The sequence below is a fragment of the Vombatus ursinus genome, unplaced genomic scaffold (assembly GCF_900497805.2).
Source record: "Vombatus ursinus unplaced genomic scaffold, bare-nosed wombat genome assembly UNPS02014863.1, whole genome shotgun sequence".
In the NCBI taxonomy this organism is placed as follows: domain Eukaryota; kingdom Metazoa; phylum Chordata; class Mammalia; order Diprotodontia; family Vombatidae; genus Vombatus; species Vombatus ursinus.
Window position 1 is genome coordinate 6,587,655 of NW_020954641.1, and position 26,165 is coordinate 6,613,819.

The window sequence follows — 26,165 nt, forward strand, 5'->3', positions numbered from 1 at the left end:
GATGCAAAATCCAACGTCCTATCCATTGTGACACCTAGTTGCCTAATGCAGGAGTCATTTCTGAAATATCAAAAGCAATAACAAATTAAAAGGGGGAATAAAAATAAAAAGATATGGTGAGAAATCATGGAAGTTCCAACTTGACCTATTTAAACAAGTTGTTGAAACAGAAAACAATGGATATGGATCACAGATTCATAACTAAAATGGATCTCAGAGGCCACTGAACTCAATCCTTTCATTTTGCAGATCAGGGCAATTCAGAGCCAAAGAGGCTAAGTGACTTGCCCATGGTCACACAGCTAGTGAGTAGAGATAGAATCTGAACCCAGGTTTTCATGATTCCAAGTCCAGGACTCTACCTATCTTGCCTCCAATGTATTAATAAGTCCCAACCCTGCTTAGCTTCCAAAATACTTCAGAAAAACCTGGACTTATATGAACTGATGCTGAGTGAAATGAGCAGAACTAGAAGAACATTGTACACAGTAACAGCCACGGTCACACTGTGAGATGACTGACTTTTATAGACTTGGCTATTCTAGGAATGCAAGGATCTAAGACAACTCCAAAAGACTCATGATGAAAAATGCTATCCACATTCAGAGAAAGAGCTATGGAGTCTGAATGCAGATGGAGGCATACTATTTGATCTCCTTTTCATTTGTTGTTTGTTTTATTGCTTCATTCTCATGGTTCCTCCCATTAGTTCTAATTGTTCTTTACATCATGCCTAATGGGAAAATATGCTTAAGAGTACTGGAAGAGTAAGTATAAGAGTATGTATAAATATGTATAAGTAAAGCCTATATCAGATTGCCCACCATCTTGGGGTGGGGGAAGAGGGAGAGGGAGAAAATTTAAAACTCAAAATCTTGTGAAAGTGAATGTTGAAAACTAAAAATAAATTAATTAATTTTTTAAAATTGGGTATGTTCAAAGCAGTATAGCTGTTGAGACTGACATAAACTATCACTCTTTCCCAAGAAAATTTAACCAATGGAAATCACTTGCCATCAAGGAGACCAAAATTGCCTCATTCAGCAAACCTCTGATGTCTTTGCCAAGTGGAGACATACAACAAACATGGGCAACTCAAGTTTAGAATCACTCATTTGTAAAATATTGCATAGGAAGGCAGAAGATTATTAGCCATATCACCTCACAAAACACCAAGAAGTAATGGAGAGAAAAACAGCTGAACAACAACTTGAGAGATTCAACTAAGGTGTATCAACCCAAGCATATTTAAAAATAAAGCTGAGAAGACAACAAACAAAAAAAATTAGAAAATATACATAAAGATGTATATAACAAACTTTTCACCATCAATGGTAGAGGAGCAACCATATTTGGACTCTAACATCACAGTGCCCAACGTAAGTAGACATGACACTAAAGAAAACAAAGATGAGAAAACCAGTTGGACCAGACCAAGTATAGACACACGAAGTATAAACTACAGAAAACACAGTTTTGAAGTTGTTGAGGAATTGATTCAAGATATCTGGAAGTGGTTAGGATACCAAACATTCAGAAAAAATCACATATGTTATTACTAGTGAAAAAAGAAACTAAGAAAATATTAACTAACAGCCCATATGCCTACATTTCCATTCGTACAAAATTCTAATGAGAATACTCTAGGTGCTTATCAATGGCATCCTTGATGAACATACAAGAAGGTTTTAGGCAGGCTTTCAAAAACAATATTCCACACATCATTACAGTCACATAATTAACAGAAAGGTATGAAGAACACAGGATTCCACTGTGCTTATTGTTTCTCGTCTAGATCAGAGGTAGGCAAACTATGGAACAAAGACCAACTCTGGACTACCACCACCTGTTTGTCCAGCCTACACGCCTGTGGACTCTTATTTTTTCACTCCTGAACTACATTCTCCAACCTCTTATTTTTTCAGTTCCATCTTTGCACTGAAGTCCCTGGGTTTTTTACATTTTAAATAAAATAAACCATTCTTAGCCCTAGTCCTACAAAAACAGGCCATGGACAGGATTTGCCCCACGAAGAATTTTTGAGTTCTGGTCTAGAGTATGATCCACAGTTCGATGAACCAATCATAGAATTGGTCCACTGGTGTGTATGTTTGTATATGTATATCCTCAATAGATATTGCACATGAACAATCAATTGGGACCAGAATTTAATAAAAAGTAGAGAAGGGGGTGGCAGGATAGAATTTGGCAAATTGTATTGTGCTTTTAATAACTCCAAGCTTCTCCCTGAAGCAAGTTCCATTAAAAAAAATCACTCAATCTAGATCTAGTGAATTGTATGTCTATGAGTCATGAAACACCATAGTTTCTAAAGAATTAAAGTTGCAGGTCACCCAAAGGACATTGGAGAGGTATATGGTCTGTATGAGTACTCCAAGACATATTACTAATGAAGAATTGTGTAGAATCAGCATAAAAGATATCATTAGAGTGACTCTGGACCAGAAAGGAAAATTAGCTAGTACATATTAAGAACAAGGGATGATCAGGAGCAGCTAGATGGCACAGTGGATAGAGTTCTGGCCTTGGAGTCAGGATTCAAATATGGCCTCAGATACTTGACACTTACTAGCTCTGTGACCCTGGGCAAGTCACTTAACCCCTGATTTTCTTACCAAAAAGAAGAAAAGAAAAAAAAACAAGGGATGATCAATGAACACAACTTCTACTGGTACCTAAATGATGTCAATGGACCTAGAGGAAGGCCCCTAGCATTCTGGGTAACCCTCCTCAAGAGGATTTATAGGAAATGGTCCAACAGATAAAAAAGTGTGCACAGGAAGTGATCTGCACCCTCAGAAAAGCATACCCACAAAAGTGAGCTCACAAATCCATCAAAGTAAGTGTAAGATATTAAACTAGGCAATGGGGATAAGAAGGAAAAAAAATTACACAGTCCCTGTTGCCAAGAAATTTACATTCTCTTAGAGTAGGAGATATTAACATGAACACAAATAAAGTATATACAAGGTAGGAAAGAATAAGGCAAAGGAAAGATCCAGACAATCAATCAACAAGGAAGCATTTATTTAATGCCTACTAGTGCCAGCAATGTGCTAGATGCTACATTTACAAATATAAAAATGAAATGATCCCTCCCCACAAAAGACAAGTGTTTCAGGAAAATTTGGGCAGGAAGAGAATACTTTTAACCAGGACAGGATCAGGGGAGGCTTCATGGAGAAGCTGATACATAAACTGAGCCTTGACGGAAAAGAGAGATTTCCATAGGCAGAGATGAGAAGAGATTACATTTCAGATATGGGGAAAGACATAAATGGACAAAGAGTTGTCAAGTCCTGTCAACTGTACTTCCACAATATGTCTGACATTTATCTCTTCTCTCTACTCACTGCCATTGTCCTAATAAACCCCTTTTATCACTTCTAGGATGTAGCAAGAATCTCTTTAACAAGTTCTCCCACTCCATTCTCTCCTCTTGAAAACTCATCCTATACAGCTTCACACAGACAAAACAATCTTCCTAAGAAACAAAGCTGACCAAGTTCTTCCCCAGCTCAACAGCTCTCAGTGAATATTCCCTCAGCCTGACTTTCAAGGTCCTTCACAATCTGGATCCAATCTACCTTTCCCATCCTGACTTTCTATTCCCCTCTCTTCAAACACTCTAGTTCCAGCCAAACCAGAATATTAATTAGTTCTCTGATCCTGCCAGTTCTCTCTGGATTTTCAAGCATTTCTCATGCTTGAAACACTCCCTCCTCATCTCCAGTGAAATCCTTTCTCTCCTTCAGAATTTAGCTCAATTGCTAACTCCTATGAAGTCTTCCCTGATCCCCCAAGCTGAAAGGGAGCCTGGTCCTGGAATTTTCCTAAAGTACTTTGGATCTCTCCTTTGTTCCATTTCCTTTCTATCATGGGTGTATGTACAGGTTGCATCCATCACTATCCCCTCCAGGGAAACTGGAGGCAGGAACTGTGTCCTTGTACTTATATGTATCCACAATAGGTAGCACAGGACCTTTGTTAAATTGAATTTGAAGTTGGAGGCTGCTGTAAAAAATGATGAATATAAAATACCAAAATATATATAAGTATGGGAAGATATATGAACTGATGCAGAGTAAAACAAGCAGCACCAGAGAAACACAGGGAATTTGATGATCAAGCTTGACCCAAAAGAAGAAAGAAGGAAATCCACTGTCCTCCTTTATTTTCAAAAGTGGATCACTTTGTGAGCCATTCTGGAAAGCAATATGGAACATTGCGCCAAAAGTTCCTAAATCCTTAGACCCAGTGATACCACTTCTAGGCCTATAGCCCAAAGAAATTAAAGAAAATAAAAGATTATATTACAAAAACATTTATAATAGCCCTTTGTGATGATTAAAAACTGGAAATTAAGGGTGCCCATCAATGGGGAAAATATTTAAACAAATTATGATATATGAATACTATTTTGCCTTAAATGATGGAAGGTATGGTTTCAAGAGAAATCTGGGAAGACTTGTATGAAGTGATGCAGAGTTAAGTGAGCAAAACCAGGAGAACAACTGAAAAAATACTGTAAGAACAAACAACTTTGAAAGACTTAAAAACCCAATGACCAACTACGATTCCAAAAGACCAGTTATGCTACCCACCTTCTGATAGAGATAAACTAAATATGTACAATGAGACATGCAATTTTAGACACTGTCACGTGGGAATTAGTTTTGCTGGATAATGTACATTTGTTTTTACAAGGGTGTGGCTTTTTTTCCTTCTTGAATGAAGGGGAGTTATGTAGGTAAAAAAACGACTTGTTAATTGAAAATAAATAAAATCTAATTTAAAAAAAAGAAGTGGAGGACTGTAAGTGTAGAACATTGCATAGATGGTCAGACTGGGTTGATGTATTGATTGGTTTTGCTGAACTTTTTTTCTCTTTTTTCTTTGTTACAAGGAATGGCTCTCCAGGGAGGGGGAGAATAAAGAATATATTTTTAAATGAAGGTGATGTAGGTAAAAACAAAAGATGTTACTAGAAATAAAAGAAAGGTCAGCCTGTGAGCAACCAGAGTTCTGTACCTTCGAAATTCTTAGTAAAAAAAATCAAAGAATTCTTTGGTATAAATACTCTCACCACCAACATGGCTTCTTAGTTGCTGAGGATGAAAAAACTTATCACTTAGTAATCAGCCTCTCTAAATTTAATTAGGCTGGTCCTTAGACAACCGATACACAGTCTCTGCCCAGACCCATAACCCGAATCTTTTCCAGCTTAATAGGACCTGCCAGAACTTGCCCTCACTGGCCATAACCTCCCAGAAACCAGGGCCACTTCTTCTTCATGACTGGATGATTCTGGGTAAATTCATTCATTCAATAAATCACCTACAAATAAGAATAAAATAAAACAAAACAAAACAAAAACACAAAATGCAAAATAAGTGCTACAGAAATGCTCATCAACAATATAAGCAGGGGGAGCATTATCTTTACTACTCTGATTCCCTTAAGATAAATCCCATAGTGATACTGCAGAAGGGAGAATTGGGTTTGCTTTCTCCTCCTGTACTTTTTACCAGAGCTCAGCGAGCCTAGAAGGAGCCAGTTGTTCGCGGCTTTTACAGCCTCTAATTATTCATTTTCACACCTGCAAGGCGGAAACTGTCTTTTCTTTGCAGAAGGTTAAACTCAGCAAAAGCCGGATGGAGAAACCGGCAATCTCTGGGAGCGGGTGTGGAATGAGAAAGCCAACCCAGCCCACGGAAAGGGAGCCACTCTGAGGAGTCTTGGTGAGAGGTGGCAGGATTTTTTGTTAGTTTTTAAGGCAAACATGATCTTCGAAAGGTATTCAGTGAACCATAAAGGAGGGTAAGTTTCTCTTCAAATATAAATTCAAAGTGCACTATACTTAAGCGATAACGAGCTGGAGTGGCAGCCTTTCCGCCGGCCACTTCGCTTTGGATGGGAAAAGTCACAAGTGGCCACGGTTCTGAAGAGCCGGCCAGCAGCTTCCAGCAGCCCAAACACGTATGTGCTGGTCAGTCGGCGGGCCAGGGCCGTCGGGGTGAGCAGCACATTCCAACGGCTGCCCCCTCCCTTCTTCCCACCCCTCCTTTTCCGCCGCCTGCCCCCAGTTCCCGTGCGGGCACAGCTCAGCTTCTCTGACAGCTGCGGCCGGCCGAGAGGTTTCCAGCCGCCGCAGTCGCGGGGGCTTTCCGAGTCGCTCCCATTTCTCCTTCCCCCTACAGTTGCACGGACTCAGATGTGGAGCGCAGCGGGGGGAGGGGGCAGGCGAAGGGAGCGGCGGACACCGGGAGAAGGACCCGCAAGAGCTTTCTCAACCTCCCCCCGACCCCTCTGGCTTTCCCTTTCTATCAAGTCCTTTCCCCACCAAGCCCCGTCACATGGCAGCAGCAGCTCGGCCGCCTGTGCGCCGCGCTGCGGAGGGAGGGGGCTGAGTTGGCTGGCGGTGGGTGATGAAACCTCTGAAGTGGATTACCGCAGAGGGAAAGGGTGGGAGGGAAGGAGGGGGAGGACAGGGCTGGGCCAGGGGGTGGGGGCTGGGGACCCCGGCCTCACCTGCTGCGGCCCGTTCTCCAGCCGGCTCCGGGCAGCCGGGAGCAGGACTGGCGCTGGGGGATTGGGGGAGGGGAGGGAACTCTTGCGCCTATGGAAAGCCGAGGTTAATTGTGGAGTTATCCCCGGAGGGAGTCAGTTTCGGGGCTTAGGTCTTGGGCCCATCCCAAAACCTGAGACTAAGTCTCCATCAAACTCAGCTAGGCGGGTTTTGTCCCACACCCCCTGAGCAGCGAATACGTGTGCGCACACACGTACACACATGCATACATACGCACATATACACACAGACACACGCACACACACCCAGAGAGACACATTCCCAGCTACTAACTTTTCATCACGATCCCGAAGCTGGAGCACAATACAGCGGAAATCGCTTTAGGGTCTCTGTTAGGGAGGGGTGGCGGGGGGGGGCTGGGAGGGGAGTGGAGAGGAGACAATCGCCAGGATTGCAGACCAATGCCTTTTCCCCACCTCAAGACTGGAAAAGGCTGCCCTAAGAATGGGGTCCGGTAAGCGCAATAGCAGTGTTTCTAGACGTTCTGGGCGCCTCATGAGGCGCGTATTTGTAGAAGATTCAAGTGGCCATTGGACTCTGGGCCCGCCCTCGAGGAAGGCCTGGGCTACCAAGCTCTTCTTGACTGCTTCGGCTGCCCTCATTTCCACACTGGGAGCGTGCAAAAAGAAAGTGCCCGGGGGGGGGGGCAGAGACAGCTTTCCACCTGGCTCCCCCGTCCAAGCCCAGACTACGGCCTGGGTTCAATAAAAGAACTCACGTGGTACCCTCCCCCCCCCACCGGGTCTGGCACCGTCCCCGTCCGGTGAGGACGGTTTCCCGCCCAAAGCTATGCAATTAGTAAAACCAGAGGGGGGTGGGGGGGGTGCTTAAACAGAATAATATTTCTAGTTCCTCTGCCTTGGAACATTCTCTTCATACCACCCCCACCACTGTCACCCCCACCCCCAAGTCAAACTGACAGTGACCAGAATTAGTGTGCTCGGGGCTGCGCTGTTTCACAGGAACCCGGCTGAAATTTGCCCTAGGTTATGCTGTAGGTTTTATGAATTGATGACTGGGAGCGGGGAAACTTTCCCAAAGGTACAGACCACTACCCTCCTCCCCCTAATAGGCTATAGAGGTGGAAAGGACCTTTGAAAAATAAACCGCCTAGCCTAAAGCCTTCCTTTCACAGATAAGGAAACTGAGCCCCAGATAGGTGAAGGGGCTTGCCCAAGGTCACGCAGGTGATAAAAGGCAAAGCTACCACGCTAACGCAGGTCTTTCTACTACAAATCCAGCACTGAGCTATACCGGGCTGCCTCTCCTCTCCTCGAATCAGTAGCACTGAATCCCAGAAAGGACTGGAGCTGTCTCCCGGTTTCCGCTCCTGCCTCTGGGCCCTAACGCCCGAGCCTCAGGTAAATTCAAAACAGCTGTGATTTTTTCCTATTAGCAATGTATATGAGTATATATAGATGGGTAAGGATATGTGTATAGATGTGAACGCTTGCAGTACCCAGGTCTGCAAGTTCTTCCTAATATTAGCTTCCCTTAGCGTGTAGTAGTTAGGAACAAGCTCCGCCCCCTGACCATATAGTCAAACGGGGATGGGGCTGGGATTGGTCGGGGCTTGGGGGTAACACCTGCTCGACTCCTTCATTCAAGTGACACCAGAGCTTCCAGGGATATTTGAAGCACCATCCTTTCCATTCCTGGGCACTTCCACAGCGCTGGCAACGGCACGGGTCACATGCTCCCCGAAGAGAGGTTACCGAGCTCCCTTCCCGAGCGCTCTGTGGAGTCAGAAAGGAGGAGGAGGAAAAAGGAGAAGAAGGAGGAAGAGTGGAAAGAGGAGGAGAATACTCCAAGGAAGAGGAAGAGAACACAAAGAGTAAAGGTTCTCAGAGCGGGAGCTTTGTAACTGCAACCATGTGTGTGGAGCGGCTCAGCCAATTAGTGACCCTGGCGTTTGTGCTGGCCAGCTTCGATCCCGTGCTGGGGACTGAAGCCACTAACCCACCCGAAGGGACGCAGGACAGAGCCTCTCCGCAGAAAGGGCGGCTCTCCCTGCAAAATACAGGTAGGTTCCTTGGGACAACGGTGACTGTAAAAAAGCTGGGTTTTGCAGTCAGTCACCACCACCTCCAAAACCCTCCACCCCTATAATGCAATGGGTGCACAAGTCTTTCACTCTCACTCCCCCTTTCTCCCTGCCCCAAAGAGAACATGACTTATCTGGCAGCGTCGGGCATGCAAACTCTCCCGGGCCACCGCCGGATGGCCCCGCACGCTGCTCGCGGGCTCCCTACTTTTCAGATGCAAAGAAATGCTTAAGCTCCAGTAGCCCTGAATCCTCACGTGTTGCCGTGGCAATGAGCTGCCTGGGTTGGGGTGGGCTGCTTGCTGCTGTTCCCTTATTTGAAAGCTTTAAGGAAGCGAACACAGTGCAGCAGCATCGGTTCCCCTCTTGGCCTCAGTTTCCTCGTTTGTTTGGGGAAAAAAGGGCGGGGGGCGGGGGGGGGGCGTTGGGGATGGGTCTCTGAGATTCTTTCTACCTAGCAGTCCTATGACCCTGGGCGGACGATCGGTGTGGAGGAGCGTGGCTCCCAATCCTAGACTGCGGGCATCAGGCGTAAGCTGCGCTCGGGGAAGTTGGCTCGTGCCCCCACTTTGCTTAAACTCAGCCCAGCGCCTTGGCTTCCAACTGGAAAGATGCTGTGTGAGCGAGCAGCTAACTTAGTTCTCTCTCCTGAGCCGGGGACCTAGGGTTCTTACCGGCTTTTGGTTCAGACAGAGCTCAAAGAGTTGGGTATGGGGTGGGGGAGGCGGGATCGGATCCAAAACCCGCCGTTGCCTTCTTCTCTGGCGCAGAACGATGAGCGGAAAAAAAAAAAAAAATGATGCAACTGGCCGGGAACTGGGCTGCTGCTGCCGCTGCGCCTCAAACCCTCGTGGGCGAGCTGCCTGGAAGAGCCCAAGCGTGCAATGCACGGGGCTGGACCTTTTCCCAGAGCGAAAGAAAAGCTTCCTGCAGCTTCTTCGCTCTTCCCACCCCCGGACGCCTTTTTTTTTCCCCTTTAACCATATAAATGCTGCAGCAACACTAGTTCAAACCCCATGCAAGCTGGGATGCATGAGTGCCCATTAGGACTGGCCAAACGTGAAACCCGGCAGCGTGAAACATTCTCTGCACCCTGAGACTGCAGTGGGGGAGGGGACTTTCTAGGGAGGGGGGAGGAGAGGTCTTTACCACCCATATGCCAGCACAGGCTTCATCTGGGTTTCCAGCCCCACATCTCCAAATCCAAGATCTTATCCAAACCTTGACAAAGAGTCAGTCACCACCCCAACCACTAGTCCCTCTAGGGCTGCTTGTAAAGCTTTCTCAGAGAATAGCACAATATAGTTCCTAATATAGCATTAGAGGCAACCAAGTGTGGTGGGGAAAGCACTGCCTGGAGCCAGAGGGAGGGACTGGGTTCTTTCCTACTGTCTGTGTGACCTTGGACAAGCTCCTTAACCTCTCTGGAACTGTAAAATGAAAGAGATAGACGGCTATCTCTAAGGTCTTTTCTAGCACTGACCTTCTAAGGTCACTTTCAGTTTTCAATCCTGTCTCCCCAGGTGCTGCCTGAGTTAATGGCTACCCTGGAGCTGGTTGTCACAGCTCCTCTGTGAGCCTGTCTTGATTTCATATTCAATTCATCACCCATCTAAATGAAGTTAAGAGGGAACAGGGGTGGAGTGTCCCATAGAACCTAGAGCTGAAAGGGGCATTAGAGATAGTCTGATGCTCACATTTTACAGATTTAGGAAACTGTGGCATGGAGATAGGGTAAATTATTTGCCCAAGGTCATACAGTCAGGGCTTAGCAAGCCTAACATTCAAACCCAGCTCCCCTGACTCCAAATTCATTGCTCTTTCTACTACCTAATTTATACAGAGCATTTAAGCCTGTCTCTTCTTTCTTACTCCTTTCAGAAGAAAAGAAAATGTTGCCCTATGGGGAGGAGGAGGGGGAGAGAAGGAAAAAGAGACAGAGCTGGATCATACTGCTGGGGTTTGTGGAAAATTAAATGAAATCTTGTCGCATTCTCAAGTTCTAATTAAAGGAGGCTCTAACTGAGTAGATCATTCAGCTTCTGGGCATCATTCACTTAGCCCTGAAGGCTGCCCCCAAGTTGACTCTCTTCCTAAGCTCCTTGCAAACCACAGCTCCACCAGCTTGGTATTTTTAATGCAGATGGTTTTCGAGGCACTGCCTTAATAGGAATTTTGTTTTAATTTTTAGGTGTTGAATCATAAAGCTGAATTGAAACTCCATTTGGCAGAGATCCTTTTCTGCCAGGCAGGAAATGGATGGGATTTAATAGGCAGCAGCTCCTACAGATCTAAATAGAGACAAATGTTTTATTTAACTGATACCACCAAAATGGTGAAGTATTGCAAATGTAAAAGGGAGGTAAGGAGGCTATTAAAAAAAATTTACTTGCCTGTTAGGCTTAATAAACAGGGTTTAAAATAACATCTGCTCTAAAGCAAAATATTACCTCTAAGGGGTTCAGTGAAAATGGTAGGATGAAATGGAACGGCAGGACACTATCCTTTTTGGATACTATTTTTGTAATGTAGGTTTGGTCTGAATTCTGCAAATAACTGGGGTTTGTTGTTTTTTTTTTTTTTACTACTTCTCAATGCCCTATGCTCTGTGCGCCCTAAAACGGTCATTAGGAAATTTTGTTTCTATTCACGTTTCTTTGGTCCCCCAGTCTAATTAGCTGTATGGATTTGTCTTGAAATCTTTGTTTTAGCGGAAATTCAGCATTGTTTGGTAAATGCTGGCGACGTGGGATGTGGAGTATTTGAGTGCTTTGAAAACAACTCTTGTGAGATTCGAGGTTTGCATGATATTTGCATGACCTTCCTGCACAACGCTGGAAAATTTGATGCCCAGGTAATGAAAAATCTAATGTCATTGGACCTGTGATGTGAATAGGCTTTGTGAAATGCTCATAGGAAAAACATTTTTTAAAAAATCTCCTCGGCATTTTAAAAAAATCTAATCTGGCAGATTTCATAGAAGTTCAAAAGGAGAAGTTAATACTGATGTCCCCCCCCCCCAGTGCTCAGTTGGGCTATTATGGGGGGGGTCACAGAATTGACTCTGTGTTAAACCCTTCTGAGCTTTTATGCTACATCTGCATAAGCAAAGTGAAATAAAGAGAGTTGAGCAATCATCTGGGAATCTGAGCAATGTAGACCAAGGTCAGGACAAAGAGTGCACACCCAAGAAGGCAGCAAAGGTGGGGTGAGACAGCACCCCAACTTGCTACCTCTCACTCCTGCTCCCACACTAATGCAAACACACAGTTTAGGGCTGGATTAGTCCAACACAGTATTTTAGAAGCTTCTATAGGCTGATGTGGAAGGTTAGGTGAAGCTGAGAAGTCACAGAAACAATTCCCCTCTTAATAGCATCATAGGACTTTAGACTTGGGGGAAGAAAACCTAGAACATCATCTAGTTCATGCCCATCTCCTCCTCCAGATGAGCAAACTGAGGCAGGAGAAAGGGAAGGGACTTGACTAAGAATTGCCAGAGCCAGAATTGGAACCCAGATCTTCTAACTGCAAACACTGAGCTCTTTCCACCATACTTCATTGCCCCCAGTGGGACAATCTGAATGGTTCTCGCCTTCCTCCGATCTCCACCGTCACCAAAGAATCATCATGATCCTTCAGTTCTCCACTTGAACTAGATCTAATCTAGGTGGAATACACTCCAGCTAGCTTCATGTTAAGCAAAATTAAAACAGCCTCACTACATCGGGCATGGCAGCCAAACAGCAAAAAATCTTTGGCTCAAACACTGACAATAAAAATATATTTTCAGAAAGCATATGACATTAGGCTCCTTGCCTTCATTTTCTCCCCAGCCCATTTTATACATCATTGAAGCATCCAGTTTTTAAATCTTGTAAACCTACTCTCCCATTTCACTGGGGAGAGATGAGAACATTTGGATGGGCCAGCTACTTTTGGCTTGACCTTGCAGTTTATACTGTAGTTTTAGAAAATCCCCAGCCATCAGCTGGTGTCATTCTGTAGGTAATGCATACAAAGCAGTCTTGTCTCTCGTCTCAAATGCTTTCCCCTTGATTTTGGCATTGAGAAGTAACTATGGCATCACCTACCCTTCCTTAGAAGTAAGCAAAAGGAGACTGGCAGGCTAGAGGCTGAGGCAGTGGTTGGGAGATGCCAGAGGTGGCAGAAAGAGATGGCACAAGAACTACAGTAGAAGAGATGTGCTCTGAAGCTCTGCTTCTCCATCCCTCCTCCCTGTGGACAAAGATCCGTTGGCATTCCCTGGAATTAGGAAACCTGGTAGAGTGGATCTCTACTAAAATCCTGGTTTGATGCCTCACTGAGTATAGAGTTGGCCCCAGGCTGTAAAAGGCTTTGCCAGTGAAGCCAACGCTCTAGCCACCCCTACCAGGCTAGGAGGACTTTGCATGCAGACCTGGTGATAAGGACATATATCTGTCCTTATAGGAGCAACTTAGCAAAACTGAAGAAGTCCTTGACCAGTGGCTTAATTGCCATGTGATAAATTTTTTTCCCAGAAAGTTCCCCAAACACCGTGGTGTGGAGGGATCATATGGTACTGGATCCAGAAGGGATCTTTGAGCTCATTTAGTTGCACTGTCTTCTTTTACAGATGAGAAAACAAACCAAGAGAAGGTGAAGCAAGCACCTTGTCCAATATCCAACATCACATAGCCAGTAATGGCAGATGTGGGTCTCAGACCCAAGTCTTTTGACTCCAAATGGAGTGTTCTTTCCACTAGATGAGCTTTCTCCATAAACGGATGGAACAGCAGTATATATGCTCAATTGTTATACTTCACAGATCCCTAAAACATTGAAATAATGGGGTAAAGGAACAAAACCGAGGAGAGAGGCAGCTACCTGGAATATTTTTAAATTGCTATGATAAGAGTCTTATTTCAGAACTCATATATGCACATACACAATTCTCAGCATTAGAGATTTCAGTTTTCAGATATGCCCATTACTCTGTACAATGATAGATGTTTTTTCCTCGAGGAAGGTGGGGAGAATGGTGGCAAGGTGGGGAGAGGAAAAGGAGAGCAAAGAGCTAAGGAGAAAGGAAAGGGAGCTACATAGCTTTTTGTTGTTGTTGTTGTTCTTCCAAATATATTCAAATATTACAATTGCTTCCAAGGGAGAGCCAAAGAAATGTGCTGAATAGCCACTGAATTCCAGCCCTAACCTACTCCAATGTGTCTCCTTGTGTCTATCTTAAAAACCATGAGGTAAAGTCATCTGCAACAGCTTATTGCTATTGTAATGGAAAGTGTGAGGACTTGGGCATACTTTGATGCGTAAATCTGATCTGCCATTGGAGGTTGATAAAGGAGCTAAGTGCTCCAAGCTCCCCTCTGAAGCCCCTAACAGCTGTCTCCTTTCTAGGATAAGAAGAGACCAATAGGGCTGCCAGGAAAGAGAACTGCAGGCCAGATGTGTGCCTAGCTGGCTGGCTTGGCCACTCCAAGGCAGGGAGAGTGAGGAGGAGGGGGAATGTCTATGTCATGAGGGTAGCTCACATCTCCAGATGCTGCCAGGCAAGTGTCAGAGAGACAATGATCCTAATATCTTAAAGGAGTAGGGATCATTTTCTAATGAAAAGGAATTTTCCTCCGGAAGATGTGGGAGGAAAGTTCATGGGGATTTAGGGAATCGGGATCCTAGGGATGAGGGATCATAGGATTTAGAGCCGGAAGAGACCTCAGAGGTCATCCAATTCAACCCCCTCATTTTACAGAGGAAGAATCTGAGACTCAAAAGGGGGAAATGGCTTGTCCTTGGTCACAGAGGCAAGAAGACAAGACGCCAGAAGTCAGACCTGGGTCCTCTGATGTCGGAGCCAGTGCTCTTTCCACTCCAGCTGGTTTTCTAGCAGGAATGAGAAAAGCCAATGTTAATACCTCTCCCTGAGATTGCAAATAGAATCAGAAGAAAAAAAGAGTAAGGCGATTCATTGCAGCTGACTGAGGAATCCATGTACAATCTGAGCACATGCAAAAGGAACCTTCCACTAGGGGAAAAAAAAAAAAAACAGAGCATTGTTAACCCTGAGGGAGGATTGGGGTGGGGAAAGAGCAGGTATAAACCCAACCAGTGATAATTCTGAGGAAAGCTACAGCTGCCTAAAGTCAGCTGACTGTAACTGAGGCTTCCATCAGAGAGAGCATCTGTAATAGGTAGAAAGAAAAAGAGAGACTTTAAGAAGGCAGAGAGAGCCTTGCTATTTCTCAAGGTCTAGCTGACCATACCTCCTGACTAATGAGTGACAACAGCTCACTTTTTTTTTAACAGCACTTTGAGGTTTACAATGTGTTTTTTCTCTCAACAACCCTGGGAGAGCAATTCTGTTTTTTGAGGTAAGGGGGTTAAGTGACTTTGCCCAGGGTCACATAGCTAGTAAGTGTCTGGGGCTGGATTTGAACTAGGGTCCTCCTGACCACAGGGCCAATGCTGTACCACCTAGCGGCCCCTAGAGAAAGAACCCAAAGCTCAGAGAGGTTTCAGTTGTTTGCCCGAGGTCACACAGCTAATAATTGTCAAAGCCAGAATTTGAGCCCAGATCTCCAAAGTTCTTGATTCCAATTCAGTTACTTTTTCCACTACAACATTTCACTTATCAAGATATTCTAAAGTGGAACTATTACAGCTGTCAGCCCCGAATTGGTCCAGGAAGAACGAACACAAAACATGAACATATTGAATCATAGGCTGTTAGAGTTGTGAGGGACTTAGAAATTGTCTAGTTCAACTGCTTTATTTATAGGGAAAGAAACAGAGGCTTGCCCAAGGTTATACAGCAGGAAGCAGTGGAGGAATGTGGAAAGAACACAGGCTTTGGAATCTAAGGACCCAAGTTCAAATCTTGACTCTGGCACCTTGGCAAATCACTCAATCTCTCTGTGCCTTAGTTTCCTTATCTGTAAAATGAGAGAGTTGGAGTCAGTGGCTTCTAGAGTCATAAGGGTCATTTCCAGTTCTTGTCCTATGAATGATAGATCGGGTACAAGAACCTGTATCTTCCAATGTGCCCTTTTTTTCCCTCTTTTCCTCCCATCTTTATTTGCTCAGGGTAAGTCCTTCATCAAAGATGCCCTGAAGTGCAAAGCCCATGGCCTGAGGCACAAGTTCAGCTGCATCAGCCGGAAGTGCCCTGCCATCAAGGAGATGGTATTCCAGTTACAGCGGGAATGCTACCTGAAACACAACCTCTGCTCCGCTGCCAAAGAGAACATACAAGTGATGGTGGAGATGATTCATTTCAAAGATCTGCTAGTGCACGAGTGAGTTCTGGATGCTTAGTCACAAGTCAGCAGCAAAAGGAATTTCCCCTGCTTTGGTCTGTTTGGGAAAGATGTTGGGGGAATCAGGGGTGCCCTCTTTTTGAGTGATTACTTTTCCTGAAAAATGGAAAGGATTACAATTTTCTACCCAAAAGCCCTGGTGGCCCCTCCAGGCCTTCCCTCCCTCCCATTAGCATTTGTGTTGGTGGTAAAAGGTAAAAGGTGTCTGCCACCTTTTCAAAAACGGAGAAGCATCAGAGATGGGAAAGCTTTGCTAAAACAAATATTAGGCCAGTTCTTAAGGAGACCTTAGGAATATTTTTCACCTTGGTGTCATTTCAAGAAGAGAGTAGTTCTCTAGTTATTCTAATGAAGTCCTATAGGCCCCTGCTAGGTTAAATCAACAAAACAGCTTTAACCCAGCCCCATCATAACATCAGAGGCTTCAGAGACTAAAGGGACCTTAGAGATAATTTAGGCTAAGCCCCCATCTTACAGAGGAGACAACTGAGGCCCAGAGGAAAAATGATTTGTCCAAGGTCAAATGCCCAATAGGAATTCAGGCCAAGGTCAACTTCCCTTTAGGTAAACTATTCCAACTTCTACAAGACGTTAGTAGACTCTGAGAAGGTCTAAGACAACCATGTAGTATCTCAACCAACAGTAAGATACCTTTATGAAATAAGGGATGTGAGCCTTATTATGTAATGGTCACCCTAAAAAGAGATGTGACTTGTCATAAGTCACACTAGAGAACTCATTCCCAAAGTCCCACACACAAGATCACTCTTCCTTATCCGCATTCACCCAGACTCTCCCATAGTTTTTTTTTTTTTAACACATCAGAAACTAAGGGGGAAAATGTTTTTTAAATTCTGAAGTACAATGAGATATTGGTGTGTAATTATTCTGAAAAGTAAAGAGTGATCAATAGGTTCAGGAGGATGGAGGCCAAGTGGGTCAAATAACAGCAGGCCTTTATGTCATAATTTAACTCAATTCAGTAAATATTTATTTAATCCCTAGTATGTTTTTGAAAAAAAATTGTATTAATAGATGCTTTAAATTTACAAAGCCTTTTATTCACACACTGGATCTCTTTGATCCTCACAATAACTCTGTGAAATGGGTAATGCAGACTTTTTTGTCCCCATTTGGCACAGGAGTAAACTTTGACTATGAGTTGTCCAGGGCCATATATGACAGGCAGTTACTTGTAGTTATGAAAGATCTCTGGATTCCAAATCCAACATTCTTTCTACTATGCCCCAGAAGCCTCTCCAACGATTTCTAGTGAGTTGAGGGCCCTGAAATTTGCCGTTTGCAATTCAAACCCACCAAATCTCAGTATCATTTGGTGACTTGAGATGTCTAGATTTATAGCAGGACTTGTTTCCACTAACATCACATGGGACTCCAGAATCCACACTATATAAAAGGGGGTGTGAGGACCCTGCCAGTTTGTCCTGAAGAGGGGACTGCCCACCTTGAGACATGTGACAGACTGCCCTTGTGTCCAATGAAAATGCCTAGTAGTACCAGGAAATCCCACAAACTCAGTAAAAAAAATTGTTGAACATTTCAATACCCTTGCCCCAAAGGATGATAGTTTTTCCATCTTCAGAGGATTCCAAGTGCTTCATGATTATTCAGCCTCACACCATCCCAAGATGACAAAGGTTGTGCTTCCCACTTTCAGTTAGGGAAACTGAGGCACTCAGAAATATGAGTTGACTTACTAGAAACGAAACTCAAATCTTGCTCCCAGGTCCTTTCCTTGGCCTGTGATGGTAGCTCACTTATAGGTAGAAAGGAGAGGGTCCCCTAGCAAATAAGTAAGCCATTTCAGAGTTCTTAAACTTGGCCTTTCCTTAATCTCTCACACAAGCCTATGATAGGTGAAAGGGGAGTTGTGAAATTCTCTCCTTTCTAGGCACCTCTGGGAATGAGAGCTTGTCCCTCAAAACTCTTAAATAAGACAAGAGGCAAACAAGCTTCATGGCCAAAAAGCACTCACCAAGTTCATTCACGTGCATGACCAACAGACATCCTTTAGGAGACAAAAATGTTGGCTCCGTGCACTGAAAATGGGAAGGTTACCTTAGACACTTCTAATATTCCTCCATAGCCTGGAGAAATCTGGTCTTTCTGGAGTGGTCTCTTTTACAATTAGAAGTTTTTGAATAGGTGTTGCTAAATTTCTGATTGGGACTGCTGTCAGTTTTTTAAAGAGGAATGGTGGAGCCCTCCCTGGAAGTGCTGAGTTTTCTAGTGGGACCTGGAATGTGGGTCAGGGCTTGACCCATTTTGAAGAATTGGGAATCTCCTTAGGGATCCTACCACAGCCCTCACCCCCATGTCATTGGGGTTATTTCTGGGCTCCTGGGGACAAGCTGCACAGATCCCTTAGTGTTCAGGGACAGTGAGAGGTTCTAATAAGAAGTGAAACAACCCCAATGGGAAAACCCAGCCTTCAGCAGGATCTCCTCATGACAATAATTCATTTCTTTGACTGCTTTACAGTTGACAAAACCCTTTCCTCACAACCCTGTGGTACTTAGTACAGTTTTATCATCCCCATTTGATAGCTGAGGAAACTGAGGCTCAGGGAAATTAAGTGCCAAGCATCGCACAACTTTGTAAGTGTCGGAACCAGAGGTTTGAACACAGCTCCCCTTATCCATGTGGCTTGGGTCTCCTAGCCACAACCAGAGTGACTGGTGCAAAAAGATTTCTCTCCTCCATGTGGAGATCAGGGAAACAGTTGCTCTCAGAATATCTACCAGCCCACTTCCCTACCTCAATCTTCCTTCATTCGGAAAGCATTCTGTAAATAAGTAAACCTTCTTTTCTTGACTGTTGAATGAAAAAAATAAAAATTTTAAAAAATTCAATCTGGAACAGAACTTGGATCATGGAGCGGTACAGACTTGAGTTCAAGTTGAGGCTGTGGTACCTGCTAGCTGTGGGACCCTGTGAAAATCATTTCACCTCTTTGTGCCTCAGTTTCCTCATTTGTCAGATGAGGATAATAATCCCTGTGCTACCCACTTTACCAGGTTCTTTCAAGGAAAGAAAGTGCTCTAGGAATGTGAGGATCTTTGCTCTTTTGTCTCCTCTCACACCACCACCACCACACACACACACACCCCCAAAAACCCAAAAACTTTCCTGGTGTCATCAGACACTCCTCCAAGTTTGAGCCACCCTGGCTGTCCAGCTGAGGCACTGTTGCTGTTTCGCTGGCAACAATCAGTGGTTGGGAGCTGCCAGGCACGTCTCCTTCCAAGTATTTTTTTTAAATCCTTTAGCCTGCTGACACCCAGTTAGGGGAGCTGGGCTTTGTCATTAGGCACAGGCTGAGGCTGCAGTATGAGACGGCACCGTGCCAACCGAAGACGCAACTTAGATTAACTGTGTTCTGCACACTCTGACAGTATGCAGCTCTCTTGTCAGGCAGAGAGAGTTCCAAGCTGAGTGAATAGCATTGACTAGCTCAAGCTCCTAGAGCCTTCTCCTTGGGCTGCCAAGAACTGAGTAGAATGCCCCCTGCTGAAGGAGAATAGAGACCAACCAACCAACCTGGATGGTGGACAGCTGACCCCACCCCTCTCTTTGGAGAAAGAGATAGTAAAACGGAGAAAATAGAGTTACAAGAATAACTCCCAAGTTTACAAAGCACTCTCCCTCACAACAATCATAAAAGGTAGGTAGTATATTATTACTAGTAGTAGTAGTATTGTTGTTATTATTACCATTATCCCAAATTTTATTAATTGGGAAGCTAAGACTTAGGTAAGCATAATGACCTATCCAACGCCGTGCAGCTTCTGCTTCGAAAGTATCCAAGTTGGGATTTAAACTCAGGTCTCCTAACTCCAAGCCATCATTCTTTCCACTACATTGTTCTGCCTCTTAAGAGTTCAATATGGAGACTGGATGAGTTAAGCAGCCCCAGGTGGGTCCCGGACTGCATCTCATTTCTCTGCTTCCCATAGTGGTTTCATTAACAGTTAGGGGCTCATTAAATGCTGTTTGGTGCTCTTTCTGTTGAAATACTGCACCACATCAGACTAATCAAAGGATTTAGAATTCAGAGGGATCTTCTCATTTTACAGAAGAGTAAACTGAAGACTAGAGGGAGAAATTGAATTATCCAAGGTCACGAGAGAGGGATTCAAACCCAGAACTTCTAATCTCAAATCCAGTGCTGTTTTCTACACCACTGTGGGTCAGTCCCTGGTTCTCAGTACCAGCAGCAAAGTATTCCTAGGAAGTCTGGAGTCTCCTCATCTGCTATGAAAGCTTGCAAAAAGCACTTCATTCCTTAGGGCTTTGGTTTTTCCCTCTAGGAGAATTTATCCAACTGCAGCTTGGGGGTGCTTAAGGACTGATGGATTTAAATGCTAGTTACTTCATTTGCAGATCTCAAAGTGTGGCATGCATGATAAACAAAAAGTCAAGTCTACCCACTGCTTAACGTTTTTTATGTTAAAAAATATATATTATATATATGATATATCCTTAACTATGATCCAAGACAGCAGAACAGATCCTCATTGCTTCTTCTTGGGATTCAGAGCTGGATGAGACCTTAGAAACCACCCAGTCCCACTTTCTTGAGATAGATAAGTGGTGCAATAAATAGAGCACTTTTTTGGCCCGGAGTCAGGATGACCTGAATTCATATCTGTCCTCAGACAGCTTACTAGCTGTATGACCCTGGGCAAGTCATTTAACCTCTCTGCCTCAGTTTTCTCTATGGTAAAATGGGGATAATAACAGTACCTACTCCCAGAGTTGTTCTGAGGATCAAAAGAATTGATATTTGTTTTAAAAAATGTTTAGCACAATGCCTGGCACACAGTAGATGCTATATAAATGCCTTCCCTTCTTTATTATAGATGCAGCTGAGGCTCAGAGAAGGGAAGCAGACTTGCCCAAGATCACACAGCCAGTAAAACAGCAGAGTCAACCAGAATAAAGCCTTTTCTGGTCTTTCTCTGTTAAGTAATAAAGAACCAAGATTCAAACCCAATGCACTACAGCACACCATGGGGAGTTTCATTCCTTCTCTTAAGTGATCACACATTCCTAAGTGAACTTTATGGCCCAGATAATTGTTCAGAGTGGCAATATTTGCACACTAGGGGCCCTGTGAGGCAAGAACTGCTGAACCAGATGGCTTGGCACATTCCAGATAGCAATGGCCTTCTAGGCTATTGTAGTCCCTGTGGGCTAAGAAAACCTCAAAAAGCAAACACTATAAGTTGAGCTAGAGACTCCCCTGTCCCAGACTGGCCTTGGAACGTGGGAAAAAGGCACCGTGCCTGGTTCTCGGTGGTTCACACAGCTCTGCCATTCCTTCTCTGGCACTGTTTTCCTAACGACATGACCCAAGGCAGGTGGAGTGGCCAGAGAGCCGAATGTTTCTGCTTGAGGACACTTAGCCCTCATTCAGGGCAGCTCAGTGCAGGCATTCTGCACGTCTCCAGTCTCGGGAATTAAATTGAACAACTACTGGCATTTCTTAAGCCCTTTTAATCATTGAGGAGGCTTACTTTGCTCCCCACAACCCTGTGAGGTAAGGAGAATGGGCATTCCCATTCCCCTTTCATAAATGGAGGGTCAGAGAAGCTGTGACTTGCCCACAGTGATGTCAGCGCTGGGATATAGACCCCAATGTCTCAATGTCAAATATTGTGTTCCTTCTATAACTCCCATGGAATAACCATTCCTCCTTCCCTTCATCCTGGGAAGGCACCAGGCCAAATTGATTTACCCAAGGTTACCCTGGTGGTAAGTCCCCATGTCAGAACATAAAACTTTATGGGTTCAGGGCTAAGTAAACCACATATATATGTGTCTGGCTAACACATTTATTTAGCACTTTATTTAGGGGCTTCCAATGGGGTCCTCCAAGCCAGCATTCCTCCCCCAAGCCATATGATGCAACCTTACATTCAGACATGGGCAAATCAGTTACCTTCTCTGGACTTAGGTCTCCCTTAAAATCAGAGGTTAAATCAAATAGTCTCTAAATCCCGCCATCTTTAAAATGGGGTGAGTGACATTTATAACACCTACTTTACAAGGAAAACACGTTGTAAGCTATAAATCACTGTATAAAAGTGATTATTATTTTATTAGCTTTTCCAACCAACTCATGAGCAGGTAATATTATCTCCATTTCACAAATGAAGCAACTTTTGTCTCTACTACTCATTGATTTTATTTTTTAAAGCATTTATAACTCTTTAAGGCTTGCAAAATACTTTACATATATTATGTCATTTGATCCTCACAACAACCCTATGAGGTAGGTGCTATTATTACCATCTCTATTTTACAGACAAGGAAACTGAGGCTGAGAAAGGTTAAGTGAGTTGGTCAGGGTCACTTAGCTAGGAAGTATCTGAAACAGGATTTGAACTCGAGTTTTGCAGTCTCCCAAGTCCTTCGGTCTATCCACTGAGCCACCTAAATGCTTACATTTAATGCTTATTGTATTCAGTCTTGTATTGTTACTCAGAGGCTGTGGGGTTTCATGAAGAGAATGATAGTATTGGGGTCATGAAGACCAGGGTTCAAGTCTAACAATAACACTAGCTTTCAACCACAGGCAAATCATTCATCTTTCTGAGATTTATTTTCCCAGTCTATAAAGTGGGAAAGGTTATACCTGTAATATCTGCCATTCACAAGGTTGTTGTGAATCTTAAATAATTGATGTAAAGCAACTTTGAAATATTGTATAAATATCAGTTATTGCATTGGTCATATATACACACGGACATATACACATACGCATGCATGTATGTGTATTGGAAGGGAGAAAAGGAATGTATGGGTATATATTTGTATATATATACATTCCTTTTCTCCCTTCCAATACATATATGTGTATGTGTATGGATGTATACATACATGCACACATGTCTGTGTGCATACATGTATCGATAAATAAGACCAAGTACTGGATATATGTATTGTGTGTATATGTACACACACACACACACACACACACCCCTTTTCTTCCTTCCAATTAATTATTGGAGGTCACAGCCCATGTCTCATACCTCTTCACATCTCCAGCATTTAGCATAATGCCTTTGCACCTTGGATCATAGATTTAGAGTAGGCCATGAAGGCCAAACCCTTCATTTTATAGATGAAAAAACCGAGATCCAAAGAGGTTAATTACTTGTCCAAGGAAAGATATTAGGTATTTACTGAATGCATGGTTTTGCTCATGAAGATACATTCTAGTCCAGTTAGCTTGAGTATAGGGTCATTCTCCTAAAACAATTCTATCTGAAACCCCTTAAAAAAGTTCAGGCAAAAGCTGAGACATAAATGTATTGAATCCTTTCTGATTCTGGAATTGTTCTTTTGTAACCCATGCAATATTGGGGGGGAGGGGGGAGGGTGGACGAGCCCCCTTATGCTCAAGCTTCCTAAGCACTGACCATTGCCTTGTTTCATTCTCAGTGTCTCTTTTCTTCTCTCTTTCTCTCTTGCCATCCGCACCCCGGGCATCCGACCACTTCTTTGTACCTGCAATTCCAGACCCTATGTAGACCTGGTGAACATGTTGCTGACGTGTGGGGAAGAGGTGAAGGAGGCCATCACCCGAAGTGTGCAGGCTCAGTGTGAACAGAACTGGGGAAGCCTTTGTTCCATCTTGAGCTTCTGCACCTCAGCTGCTCAGGGGGAACCAGCAGCCACTCCTGATAGACAGCTGGAGACCGAGGGATCCAAGGCCATCCGGGCTCATCCAGGGGATCTAGGCTACCACCTCCCAGAATCAAGTGGGAGGGACGCTTCCAGAGTTGCCAAGGGGGAAAAAGGTAGCAAGACTCACCCGATTGCCCATATCCGTGGCAAAGCTGGGGCCCACGGAGCCCAGGGATCCCAGGGAAGTAATGAGTGGGAGGATGAACGGGCTGAGTATTCAGATATCCGGAGGTGAAAAGATACACAAATGGTCATGAAATCTTTCCTCCATACCGTCCATTTTCTTATCTATGGACATTCCAAAACATTTACCATTAAAGAGGGGGGATGTCACATGCAGGGTATTAAGGGAATCGTGGACTTCATCAAAGGTGTATAAATAAGTGGAAAGGGCAGCTGAGATGGAAAGTCCAAGAGCAATCAGCTCTTGGTTGTACCTGGTGAATTCGGCACTTACACATATTCAAGTGAGTGCTCCTAGCGTTGTCCTCATTTTAACTTTTGTCTTCTTTTGAGCAATAGGGCCAAGGGGGTGTCAGTCTGATGGTTTGCTCTGTTGTGGGGATGGGGAGGGGAAATGTGAACTGGGGAGGGGGGAGGGTCAGGGTTGGGCATTTCCACCTGGGCCCAGCCATCTCACCAACACTCGGCTCAGCTCTGTGGCTTTTGGTGCTGACTTCCCAAAGAGTGGTTGAGTTCCCTGGGTATTCAGATTCAGATACAGCTGTGAATGTCAAATCATCATTGGGGATTCAGGGAAGAAGAAGGGCTGAGAGGAAGAGGAGAGTCAGCTGTGATATTTGGTGCCAAGCTGAAATTCGGTTTCTTGCCCAGGTCCTTGATGCAGAGAACTCTGGGTTTTGTTCTGAGCCGTTGCTCCCTGTATGGGTGAAACTGCCTGATTAAGTGGCCCCCATGTGTATCTTAACCACTGCTTTACTTCACGATTTGGCTTTTTATTTATCCAATGACATCTACTTGTCTGTTGTCTAAATAAATGGCTTTTAAACAAGGCTACTGGGTCATTAAAACCAGGGGATCATAGGAGTCAGCTGGAAAAGATCTTGGAAATCATCTATTTCTGTCATCTAGATAAATGGCGTTTAGACAAGACAACTAGGTCATTTAAAAAAACATAGGTTGTGGAACTAGGTGGGACCTTTAAAAGGATCTAGTCCAACCATTTCATTTTACAGATCAGGAAACTAAGACCCAGGAAAGTTAAGTGAATTGCTCAAGGTCATACAAGAAGTCAATTACAGAGCTGTGATTCTAACCTATGTCTTTTGACTCCAAATCTAGGGCTCTGTCCACCACCATCCCTCCCTGTTAGTTTTTCTTTCTTTATCCCCCAAGTCTGACCGACATTTATTTAAGCACCTACTACAATCCAAAGCACTGTGCTATAACTCCATGTATACGATGGAAACATACACTGTTTTGTGTTCATTTTTCAAAAGTGATCTTTAAACCATTGGTAGAATTCAGGCAAAAGCCCTATAAGTGAATGTATAACTAATGTAGACTTCTAATCTACATGTAGACCCTTAGGAAAGGACCTTACAATGAGGAAAGAAGCTCGCGCACTTACGTACATGGCATCTGGCAGAACCTCCCTAAGAATTGTGTTTCTCCCTATTATAAGATCGCTAAGGAACAGTCTACACTGTTTGTTCCCTGGAGCTGTGTCTAAAACAGGAGTCTGTACTGCCAAAATCCAAAAAGAGGGAAAACAAAAGGTGTGCTCTTGGCTAGCCTAGATGGGGGTGTGCCTGCTTTTTTGGGAAGACTGTCCGCTTTGAGGAGAGACTGATATTAAATTTCCAAGGAAGAGGAGGCAAAGGTTTGCAGTAAGGAAGCAAGTCAACGTGAAGAACGGAAGGAAACACTGTCTCTATTAATGGATTTCTGATTCAAATTCCTCTCTTCCTAGCTCTTTGCCCTCTACACCATCAGATAAAAATTAATCCCTTCTTGCCTCTACTGCATACTACCCCAGGGTACTACAGCAGCTCAAGGGGCTCCTGGTGTAGCTTCTTGCTTCCCCTAGGAAGAGGGTCCAAAATATTTCTGTCCAAGGTGTGCACATCAGTACATTGGGTCTCCCTTAGAAGAATCTTTAGGAGAGGGCAGAAAAGGAGAAGCCAAAGCTCAGGTTCCTTCTGCATCTAACTGTCTCTGCTGCCAAAGGCTAGTCTTAAGGGTCCCAACACCCTCTACCCCCACCTTTATCTTTGTCATCTCACCCCTTGCATGGTCCACGGCTCCACCAGGTTGGAGGGAAGATTCACCAAGACTAGCTTTTGCCTAATAAAACCACATTCTGCTGCCAGGAAAACCAAGGACCGATTACTGAGCTCCTCATGCCACTGCCTTAATTGGGGAGAAATAAGCCCATCTGGGGTTCCCCCATTATTTTGCAGGCCACCTGAGCAGAATAATTTTGGTTGCCAGAGATATAGCCATGACTCTTGCATTGATCAGCT

At 44.2% G+C, this 26,165-nt stretch overlaps 1 protein-coding gene across 1 annotated transcript; it reads left to right on the forward strand.

Annotated features, from left to right (window-relative positions):
• Positions 1–7,873: 7,873 nt before the first annotated feature.
• STC2 (stanniocalcin 2) lies at positions 7,874–24,260 on the forward strand. Its single transcript, XM_027841683.1, has 5 exons — positions 7,874–7,971; positions 8,219–8,633; positions 11,366–11,508; positions 15,731–15,942; positions 23,512–24,260. The coding sequence occupies exons 2-5, from the start codon at positions 8,483–8,485 to the stop codon at positions 23,912–23,914; spliced, it is 909 nt and encodes a 302-aa protein (XP_027697484.1). The 5' UTR covers positions 7,874–7,971; positions 8,219–8,482; the 3' UTR covers positions 23,915–24,260.
• Positions 24,261–26,165: the final 1,905 nt, after the last annotated feature.